The sequence below is a fragment of the Capra hircus genome, chromosome 4 (genome assembly GCF_001704415.2).
Source record: "Capra hircus breed San Clemente chromosome 4, ASM170441v1, whole genome shotgun sequence".
NCBI lineage: Eukaryota > Metazoa > Chordata > Mammalia > Artiodactyla > Bovidae > Capra > Capra hircus.
Genome location: NC_030811.1, coordinates 82,610,393 through 82,622,430, shown reverse-complemented (window position 1 = coordinate 82,622,430; position 12,038 = coordinate 82,610,393). Strand labels below are relative to the sequence as shown.

Below are 12,038 nucleotides of genomic sequence, written 5' to 3'. Positions count from 1 at the left end.
ATACTTAATTATGCTTAATTCTTACAACTACTAAAATCATCTTATGACTCTAAAAGGAGTGATTTGTATACTCATTTATTTTCCTGTGATTCTTGTAGAATTTGTAGGAAGTTGGAGAGACAGAGGAAAGGGAAGTTGTTATTAAGTAACCATGTTCAAGTAGTCACATTCCCTATAGATTTCATACTCACCATGAAACCAAAAATGAAAGAATTGGCAAAATCTTTTGAACTGCAGTACTGCACCAGTGCTAGTGGGAAACTATTGGGGGAAAGAAGGTTCAACTGGAATATCTTGAGATTGAGAAAATCATGTAGTTCATGATCTTGGGTATGTATCTAGGTAACATGCTAGTTATCTCTGTATTGTTTCATCAGTTTTATTAATGAGTCTAAACAGATTTTCTTTTTTACAACTAGAAGCATCTTTCATTTCACTGAATAATTACATTGTATAAATTTGCCCTTTTAAAATGTGAAAAACTAACAGGTAAATTCAAAACAGGAAGCAAGAAGGTTATCCAGCTATTTCCTTTAATAGAATTTGTTCCTGCAGAAAAGTGGCAATGCAATTTCTGGATTATGACACTATTAATTTGTTTCAATTCAGAATCGTCTAGTTATAAATGTACTCTTTCTTGTGACTAAAAGAAGTGTTTTTCAGTGTGCTTTGCCTCTTTCAGTGCTAAGTTTTTCTTTAGAGGTAGTATCATGCTCTTTTATGTAAAATTTTTCTCGTTTTATGTGTACAACAGCCTGGGATTGTTGAAATAAACCTAAGGCCCATCTGAAGATAATTTCCTTGGAGTAAGTTATAGAAAAGTCATCATTCTTGTTTGTGTTATTGTAGGCATTTTTATGGACTTCTTTTGCCATTTCTCAATGGTAAAAGAACTTCCCTTACTTTTTACCAATGTATATCAAAATCATTAAAACTTTTAAGACTCAAACATGCCATGTTTAGAATTTCCCGTGGAAGCCGATAGTGAACAATAGGGAATTTCACATTGGCATCTATGAAGCTCATTGAAAACCTAATTGTTCAACAAGTATTTCTTTTTAAATGATGTTCTAGCCATGGCAGGTATTTTTCCTCAGGTAAAGCTGGTAGCATTCACAAATATCTGGCACTATAACTTGGGTAGTTTCACTGAATTTATATCTAGCTCACATAGCTACATAATATGACCCTGTGATTTGTGCCAAATATGCACCCTAAATTATTTGACAGCTCATATAAAAGGGACCAAAAAACCTAAATGTAAAATATTGAAATACTAATAATGTTGCTACTTTTTTCTGTGAAAATTATCTTTCTAGAAAAAGAGGAAACACAAAATGCTCTGTAACCAGTCCAGGAACATAATTTACAGGACCCAGAGCAAAATGAAAATATAGGGCTCTTTGTTCAAACAGTGTTAAGAATTTCAAGACCGCAGCAGCAAGGATTAAACCGAGTATGGGGCCCTGCTGAGCATAGAGCATACACACACCCATGATGCTGCCCTCTGTATTACATCTGTTTCTTCTACTTAGGACTGTCTTACATGTAGTGAAGTAACAGACACTTAATGGAACTCTTTTTTATCTGAGCAGAGTTGAGGCTATAACAATTTCTTAAAAGAAGCTTCACAACAAAATCCTAACAATTTTTTCTACTACTCCTATTCCATAATATAATGAGAGTTTACGCTTTTCCAGTTGCTTGCTGCACATAAAAAATAATATATTGGTGTTTACAATTATTTCTTCCCCATAAAAAATTGGTTTAATTTTACCAAGTATGTTTTCTTCATAATAGTGTGAACAAAATGCATGGGTTTGATAATATTTAATAGTTTTTCAAGAGCAACATTTTGCATGTTATATTAGATACATTTTATACGTTCAGGTAAGTTGATGAAATCAAACTACATATGGTTTTGGTATTTATGTTCCAGAGAACTCTGAACTGATGTTCTCTGAAATGGTGTGCTCAGTGGAATGGCTGCTGAAGTGGTTTTTAAATGCAAAGCAATGTCTTCTGTGCCCTGTGGACCCAGATGAGACATAGCACGCCTCTTTTTTTTTTATTTTATACTTGAATTTTTCTTTTTAGGCATGCAAGTATTGGAGTGGAATGGAATTCCTTTAACTTCTAAAACATATGAAGAAGTGCAGAGCATCATTAGTCAGCAAAATGGGGAAGCAGAAATATGTGTAAGACTGTGAGTTTTTCCCCATCTTTTTGTTTCCATTTTTTTGGCTATTCATGGCTCTTTTAATTTAAAATTGTTAAGGTGGAACCTTTGCCAGTCAGCAAGATTTCTTGTAATTAGAAAATAAAGTGAATGCAAGTTTATAGATGTCTTGTGTTCAGAATCAAAGTCTAAAGCACAGAAAGAATTCAGCTAATTTTGTTTCTGATTATGTCCCCTTTCATGATTTTCTTGAAACATGCATCATTTAAATGAAAGCCTAAACCCATTTAGATGTCATGGATTTGTACAGTATTTCAAAATGAACTTATATTTATCCCATAAAGATTTCACCTTAAATAATCATTTTTATCAGCTGACTTTTAACAGCATTGCAAATATATATTTGGTTAGAAGGGTGAGCATGCTTTGAAATTGCTTTATATCATTAACCACTTCTCATTTACCTACTGAAAAAAATACTCAGCATAGTTGGGAAAAGGGGCCTTTTGTCTCAGACGTCCTCAATTGCTTTCTTAATTGTTTTTTTTTTGGTTTTGATTTTTAGGGACCTCAATATGCTGTCAGATTCTGAAAATCCCCAGCACCTAGAACTCCATGAACCACCAAAAGCTGGTAGGTGGAAGCAGTCTGCTTCCAAGTGTGGTGAAGATGGAGATGGAGAAGCAATTGTAGAGGCAGATGGAGCTGTAGATGAAATACAGACACAATCACAGATATAGGCAAAAATAAATGTATAGACATAGGAATGTTTATATATTTATGTAATAGTAAGAAAATCAGAAGCATTGTAGTTTCATTTTAGTATTCTAGGGAAACACATGTATACCTGTTAGAGCCATTAAAGAAATTCACATGAAATTCTTGCTGTGTGAATTCACATTTTGAATTCTTTAAAATTAAATTCATCATATGAAAGTAATTCATGGAGTCATTTATTCTGGGTCCTATATAATTTTTGGATAATACTAAATTCTTTTTAGCATAGCTGAGTTTTTGAACACTACTGAAACACTTGATTGCCTTTTATAATAAATAAAAATCAATATAAGTACACAGTAAAGTAGATTTAACTCTTTCTTAGATAGCAGATATAGTCTATAAATTTAGCTCATTTATAAGATTAAATATATTGTTGTTCCATGTTCAATAAATATTTACCAAGCACTTCCTATGCTATAGCTAATATCTCTTAGAGTCTGGGTTATGGCACTAAACAGAGCAGACCAAAGCCTGTAGAAATTTTCATATGTCTGTAAATGTAAATATATTCTTTCAAATTTCCCCTTAGAAAAATAGATATATGAGATTTCAAGAAATAAAAACAACCAATCATAGAAATTAAATTCCAGTGAATAAAATAGAGCATTTCATCATACATTCAGTTATCTGTATGTTTTATTTACAAGCATTTTTCTAATGATATAATAGGAACCTCAAATTTCCTCTGTAATTCAGTACTCTTTAATTTTTCTCTGAACCTTCTAGACTTCCTTAGAAATAGATTTATAAAGATACACTTGCATGTAGTTTCTTTTTAATTTAAAATGTTTGATATAAAATTTTGACTTTGTCATCTAGAACTCAGGTAAGTTCCATGGTATTAAGTACCTATGAAACTGAGAATATGTGAAGCCATTTGGTTTTGTTGCAGTGGATAAAGCGAAATCCCCAGGGGTTGATCCCAAGCAGCTGGCAGCAGAGCTCCAGAAGGTCTCACTACAGCAGTCACCACTGGTTCTGTCATCTGTTGTTGAAAAGGGATCTCACGTTCATTCAGGTCCTACATCAGCAGGATCCAGTTCCGTTCCCAGTCCTGGGCAGCCAGGGTCACCCTCAGTGAGCAAAAAGAAACACAGCGGCAGCAAGGTGAGAAACGCCCAATGCACCCTCTAAATTGCTCATTTTCTAGCTCCTTATTCAAATTAGGAGATAGGAAATAGAGTATCATGTCCGAAAGGTGTTTCTCATGTGATTTCTCCTTTCCTATTGATCTGCTGAAACAAACAAAAAAGGTTTCCATATCTCAGTATAAAACTGATCAAGATGTATCAAAATGATGTGTTTCTCTCTTAAAATATTGTGGCCGTTATTATGAGGGACTTGAAAAAAAATGTATCTGATGGTTCCTGTTCTTTTTCTTTGTGGTTGTTACATAAATCTGAACCTCTTTGTGTATCAAATATAGTCATTGTATTTTTTTGGAAACGCAAGATATAATTATGTTATATTTTGTAATTTAAATAAATAGTAAAAAGGACCAAAAAATGAGGATAATTTAGGACAACAAGAAACAAAGAAAGCCAGTAATACAGTATTGCTATTTTGAAATGTATCCCTAATTTCATACTAATAAATTTTCTCTTCATGCAGTTCTTCAGTTAGAATAAATGTTTCTAACAGTATTATTTTAGAGTTACTGGGGAATTAAAAGAAAACATAAATTAATTTTAATTTAATAGGATCAGGTGATAATATAGACAATTTGTAATTCTCCCCCCCATAGATTGGATTATTAATAGAGAAACTCTCTTCATGATTGATAAATACATTTAAAAGGGTTTTTTGTTTGTTTAAACATAAAGGTTTTTATTTATGTGGTGAAATATATATAGGAAGGACAGGCTATGGTTGGATAAGTTGACTAGACTTAGAAAATAAAGTTTCTTACGGTTTCATGAGGAATAAGTTCAAAGATAGACTCAATTTCAAAATAAATTTTAACACTATATTTTACCACATGCAACTATGTATTAATTTTGAAGAATTACCTCATGGATGTGCCCCGTCTCCAAAGTTACAGGCTGATGCCATTTCAGATTTCTCAGTATCTCCACACAGATGACCTAAAGACATGACAAACTCTGCTAACAAAGTTTTCACACCAAACACAATAAATTCTGTAAGTCTGTCATCCAGATATTTTTTTTAATTTCAGCATTTGACATCACCATCCTCCCAGAAAATTAAGTCGAAATATAAAAGCACCGTCTCGTCTTTTCTTTTGACTCATTGAATCCTAGTGCCGTGAATTCTAGGTTTTTGATAAGTCTCTAATAATTTTCCATCTTTTCTGAACTTGCCGATTTCGTTTAGCAGGGCATTATTCTTTCTTAGCTGTAGTATTGCATTTACTACTAGTCACTCCACTCACCAGTCTCTCTTCCTTCCTCTTAATCTACCTTCCAACTGTGGATCTGTGACACAGTGATAGGATTAGGTCTCTATCCTGTTTAAAATTCATCCCTGCTACCTGGAATGTCAGCTTCCCTGCCTCTACCTGGGGAAGAGGGATGTTCCTTGGAAGATTATCACAGGAAACTTAATGTTGTCAGATCTTTACAATAGCCTCACTACTAAGTACTCTATTAGGGTTATCAACTCATTCTACTTTCCTAAGACATTTTTAGATGCCACCTTCAGTACCATGAGTCATAATTTGTATGCAAGATACAAAGATGGATAAAATCCATCCCCGAATACTATGTAGACCAGTGGTTCTCAAAGCCTGCTCAGCCCAGTAGCACCAGCATCAGGCAGGAACTTATTAAAAATGCAAATTCTTGATCCTACCCTTATGCCTTCTGAATCAGGAGCTCCAGGGATAAGACCAAGCAACCTGAGTTTGAATAAGTTCTCCAAGTGAGTGTGATACCCCTTGAAGTTTAAGAAGTCCTAATGAGGCCTGGTGTGCTGCAATTCAAGGGGTCACATAGAGTTGGACACGACTCTTTGAGCGACTAAACTGAGCTGAACTGAACTGAATCTACGTATAGATGAAGGATGATATATAAACACATTCAGTAAAGCTATAATGTTGGTGGTCATTAAAAACTGCAGAGGGCACTAGGACAGTAGGGTTAAGAAAGCTGTCTTTTAGCTAATCAACCAGTTTGGTAAAGGGGAAAAAGGAACCAACATTGAAGAGAATGCACCACCAGGAAAAAAAAAAATGAGAAACAGAAAATTGTATGCTTAAGTCATGGTATACAAAAGATATAGGGATAATAAATAGAGGAGAAGCCTGGATAATTGTAAACTGAAAGACATTCTATGCCATGCCTTGCTTTTACTCTACAATCTGCAGAAAATGAAGAGCCAATGATAAACAAAAATAACAGATACCCTTCCTCTACTAGGCCTTTCCATATTCCAATCCTTCCTTAGAGTTATCCTTCTCTCCTCCTTCCCTCCCTCCAAAGTGCCAGATGCTTTATGTATCTATTAAAACAATTTGTATCTTGATTATGGTTACTTGTTTGCTTATTTTATCCTCCTAAATGGGCTGCACACTCATTAAAAACCAAAACCCATTTCTTATTTTCTTTATAGCTCCCTAAGCACGTAGTAGAGTAGCTTGCATAGACCATAACAAAATAAATTCAAATTAAATTTAAACATCAGTGGCACCTGTGAGTCTTTATAATATTATGGGAACAAAAAATACAGTTTTTTTGTTATGCGAACTTTTTTGGTAATGATTGCAAGATGAACACAGGTTTTATAGGACAAACACCAAGGAAATGATCCTGACACATTTTATGATATGTGGTCATTCTTTTCTATGCCAAGAATGTGACCTGTGTTGTTTTACAGAGGTTTTGCTGAAACAACTATAGAGCTTCACTGTCCATGACAGTGGCTGCTAGCCACCTGTGGCAACTGAACACTTCAAATGTGCTCGTCCTAACTGAGATATGCTGTATATGTGAATTATACACAGATTTTAAAGACTTAATATAAAAAAACTGGTAAAATAGCTCATGACATTTTTTATATTGATTTCATTATGAAATGATAGTATTTTTAATAAATTGCATCAAATAAAATATGTCAGTAGAAATTAATTGCACAAGACTTTCCTGATGGTCCAGTGGCTAAAACTTCATGCTCCCAGTGCAGGGGGCCCAGGTTTGACCCCTGGTCAGGGAACTAGATTCCACATGCCACAACCAAAGATCCGACATACCCAGCTAAAACATCCGCACGCTACCAATGTGGTGCAGCTAAGATCTGGTGCAGCCAAATAAAATGTTTTTTTTTTTAATTAATTTTACCATTTACTTTTACATTTTTAAAGTGACTCCTAGAGTATTTGAAATAACCTTTGTGGCTCACATTATAGTCTACTTGACAGTGATGGTATATAGATTGCTTTTTAATTCTTATTAGTAGTAATAATAATAATCAAATCTGGTTATTAGTGAGATTCTCTATATACTTACAGAAATATATAGTGAATAGATGTTAACACTCTTGAAGAAAGGGACTATTACCTATTCATCTTTTGGAGGGTTTATCATCAACATTTAGCTGGTACTGAGTTTCTTAGAATAAATAAACTTAATGATATTTATAGTATGCATAAAAGGCAATACTTATTTTTATTTGTTCTACAAATCCTACAATGTTAAAATATGGACATTGACAGATTAGAGAAATACTGAGCAATGATCTGAAGCTTACATGTTTCTGAATCAGGTAATATGTTCAAATATAGCATATGTTCTTCAGTTAATTTAGAAAATTATAATTTTAACATCCTTTTGTTTTTAATTAGTTATGAGGCTAACTATATATTAAATTATAAAACATTAATATTATGGAGTAAATTAAAACAAAAATATTTAAACCATAGCATAATTATACATTAATTATGTATATTTAGAATACCATCTACTATACTAAATGTTCTGAGTGATTATTCATAAGTAATTATTAATCTATTAATAATGTTCCAGTTTAAGTGATTGCTTCTGAGTAAATATAAGTAAAATGTGAATCTAAATTATTTAGACATAGGTTTAAATTATGTTATATATATACATATGACCATTTTATGGAGAAGGCAGTGGCAACCCACTCCAGTACTCTTGCCTGGAAAATACCATGGATGGCGGAGCCTGGTAGTAAATGTCTCCCTACAGTGATGCCGCATTGCCTGAAATTCTGTTATAGATCTAGAGTCAGGGACATCATTCCTTTTTTTGTACAAATTTGTGCATTCTACTGAAATGTAACAGCTCAGTAATCAGTCATTTAATCAGCAGAATGAATCACTTTATCAGATCACATTCTGAATGGTTTTTAAGGCTTTACTGACATAAGAAAATTATTAAGGAAATGTGAACTTAGATCGAATGTTATGGACTTTTAATTAAAAGGGTATGAAATGCTAAAAAGTGTTTATCTGGGTGTCCCATTCTAGAAGAGAGTAGGACAGGACTGAGAACCCAGCAAAGGAATACAAGGTGGACTTTTATAACTTTTGGCCTCCTAGGCAGTCAAGTAAAAACAATATCTTTTTCATTTTCTTATAGACATTTAAAATCCATTAATACTTAAATTGAATACTTTCAACCAAAATTGTTCTATTTCTTAAGTAATTGAACATGTATTACTTCAGGTATAAAATTATAGCTTCAAAACAGGCTTCACACAATGAAAAAGAGATTTATGTATCTATAAAATTAAACATGTATTGAGAAGTGTAAGTAGGCACCATAATCTGAAGCAACCAAATGGACAAAATGTGCTTTCCAGGCAGTGTGCTCTGACCAAACAGAACTTTACTCAGAGGGAAGTTTAAATGGTAAATCCTGTGAAGGGTTTGTCCATTAATCTAATATATGTCTTAACATTGCAGCCTACTGATGCAGCAAAGGTTGTCTCTCATCCAATTACGGGGGAAATTCAGGTATGAATGCTTTTAAAAGATTATTATTATTATACCATCTTTGTGGCTCTTTTTCCCATTGGTCTATTCAGATTGTAAGCACTATTAGAACCTTAACTTTTCCTGTTTTATGACATAGATAGGTATAAGTATTTTAATACAATATATATTTTATTAAATCTAATTATACCTCTGGAAATCTGTACTTTGAAATCTACCTAATACCTTAACAGTATCAATGTATTAAGTCTCATTTACTTTATAGTTGTTGAATGTGTTTCAAAAATGACAGACTCTTCTGGAAATTTGAACGTTTCTCATTGAGACAACTCTTGCCTGTAAAATCCCATGGATGGAGGAGCCTGGTAGGCTGCAGTCCATGGGGTCAAGTCGGACACGACTGAGCGACTTCCCTTTCACTTTTCACTTTCATGCATTGGAGAAGGAAATGGCAACCCACTCCAGTGTTCTTGCCTGGAGAATCCCAGGGACGGGGGAGCCTGGTGGGCTGCCATCTATGGGGTCGCACAGAGTCGAACAAGACTGAAGCGACTTAGCAGCCGCAGCAGCATTGAGAGTTTCATGAGTCTAATGCTGTTCTCTTTTCTTCCTCTGGTCAACAATTGCTAAATAATTGCTGAACAGTTCTTCTAGAGCAGTGTTTTTCATACTGGAGGTCATAACCAATCTGTAATTTATCAAATTAATTAGGATTTTGCCCAGGAAGATAGAAGAAAATAGTTTAAATCATTTTGGTTTTTTTTTTTTTTTTAGTTCTGTGTGCATGTTTCTGTGTTTATATATTGCATCATAAATGGTCAGATTCAGAAAAGTTAGAAAAATGATACTTTAGATGATACCAAAAGTAATTTAGGGTAGGTAAGAAATGTCACGTGAAAAGAATTAACCAAATAGAAAATAATAGCTATTTGAAGATAGTACATTTTCAATAAGGTAAAAGAACAGTGAGTCTTAGTTGCATCTACAGTACATTTTCACAAAGGGTAACAGATTTGAAGTAATTTGAGGATAAGCATAGAAAAAGGAGAAGTGTTTTCCTGGAAGAAGAAATGGTACAAGGAACGATTCTGCTGCCAGAGGGTAATGAAAGGAGCAGATCTGCTCTGCTGCAGGAAAATGTTCCTGTAGAGATAAGTTAAGACTAAATTAAAAGAACCTTGAACAGAAGCCGAAGGATGTTAGCCACAACATAATAGAGTGATCAGGAAATATTTTAGAGTGAGGGAGAGGCTAAATGAAACAAATATGTCATAGAAATTCATAGAGCCACAGCCTCTAGGAAGTATTATAAAGAGGAGGACACAAAAACAAAGAAATCAGTTGTCATCTGGGCATACCCTGATTAAAGCAGAGTGGAGTGAGAGTGGAAATGAGGAAGAAAGCACAGAGCGTGGGCACCTTAATAAGAAGGACCCAGCAGGATGGAACTGAAGTCACCAACGTGTCCTCGATCTTGCTGGCTCACTGCTATTTCTCACTTCTAGGAAGCCAAAGGTGATCTCTTTTCATTTCACATGCAGCAAAGAAAATGCTAGACATTCTGATCCATAACATCTCTTTCTTTGTCTCATTTTTTTAACTTTTTGCTCAAGGGCCAACATGTGCTGTGTTTCTTTTTGGCTTGTTACAACTTGTTTTTTACTGAAAGGTTTATATTCTAAAACCTTTTTATTTTGAATTAGGGTATAGCTGATTAACAAACAATATTGTGATAGTTTCAGGTGAACGGCACAGGCACTCAGCCGTAGATATATGTATACATACATACATATATATCCATTCTCCCGCTAGCTCCCCTCCCATCCAGGCTGCCACTTGACATTGAGCAGAGTTCCATGTGCTGCACAGCGTATCCTTGTTGGTTACCCATTTTAAATATAGCGGTATGTACATGTCCATCACAAATTCCCTAACCATCCCTTCTCCTTCATCCTTCCCCACCCGTCCCCCACCAACAACTATAAGTTCATTGTCTGTGAGTCTATTTCTGTTTTGTAAATAAATTCATTTGTTTTGTTCTTAATTGCTTTTCACTTCAGTGGTAATTTTTAATTTTATAGTAGAAATTTGCTCTAATATTTTCAACTCCCAGTATATTTGCTTTGCTTTCCTTTCCTTTTTCTTTTTTTTTGGGGGGGGGTGGGGGGTGGCAAGGGGAGATACTTTCTTATGACAGTGATTTTCATTTTTTTTATATTTTATCTTCTGTCTTTTTAGCAAAGCCTTATTCCAGATGAAACCTTGTGTAAACACCCAAACAGTGAATTGCCAGAATGGAATAGGTCTGGTTAAGGGTTACTGGGGGCATCTCATTTTCTCTTACATGTAACATGTGAGCAACTCTAAGTGTTCTCTAAGGCACCAAATTTACAGAGTATGCTTTGGAAAGCACTCTCTTAGGGTATCCTGCAAATTTCTATTTCAAGAAGAAATGATTTTGCTGCCTCACCAGTTGAAAGTGGACTTTTAGGCTAGCAGAGAAAGGAAAAAAAGGGGTAAATTTTCTCCTTAAAAATTTGGAAGCTGTTCTAAACCTCAGTGACATTAATTGCAGAATAATTCCTGTATTTTAGTACTCCATTAAAACACAGTTACTGCAGTCCTCGACTTCTTACTTCTCTTCTTCCTTCATGGCCCTTTGTGGCATGTTTCATATTGCTTTCATGGTGGTCAGTGAGACTCTGGAGCTTTCTGTACTGAGAGGAGTGAACAGAGATTCCTTTTCTGCCATAAAACATAATCAGATCAAAATTATGCAGAAATCAGTAAATCATTTTAATATTAAATTTTAAATGCAGGCTGACTCATCGAAGTTATTCCATTTCCAGCATAAATATAGCATATCTGTTTTGCATGATTATAAAAAGTACATTCATTTTTTACTTATGGTTTTTCCTTTTCTAAGTATAGATTTCTTCCTTTCTGTTGGGGCGCCCTGGGTGGCCCAAGCAGTGAAGAATCAACCTGCAATGCAGGAGGCCTGGGTTTGAGCCCTGATTCAGCTAGATCCCTTGGAGAAGGGAATGGCTACCCTCTCCAGTATTCTTTTTTGGGAAATCCCATGGGCAGAGGAGCCCTGGCCAACTACAGTCCATAGGGTCTGCACAATCCATGACCTCACAAAGAGTCAGAAACGACTGAGCA

The 12,038-nt window shown here is 34.6% G+C and overlaps 1 protein-coding gene across 1 annotated transcript in view; it reads left to right on the top strand.

Annotated features, from left to right (window-relative positions):
• The window catches only part of PCLO (piccolo presynaptic cytomatrix protein), a 378,440-nt gene that overhangs the window by 291,685 nt on the left and 74,717 nt on the right, over positions 1-12,038 (top strand). Inside the window, exons 11-14 of the mRNA XM_018047285.1 lie at positions 2,098-2,206; positions 2,745-2,812; positions 3,852-4,066; positions 8,844-8,894. Coding sequence (XP_017902774.1) covers positions 2,098-2,206; positions 2,745-2,812; positions 3,852-4,066; positions 8,844-8,894 — 443 coding nt within the window. The remainder of the gene's footprint in view (positions 1-2,097; positions 2,207-2,744; positions 2,813-3,851; positions 4,067-8,843; positions 8,895-12,038) is intronic.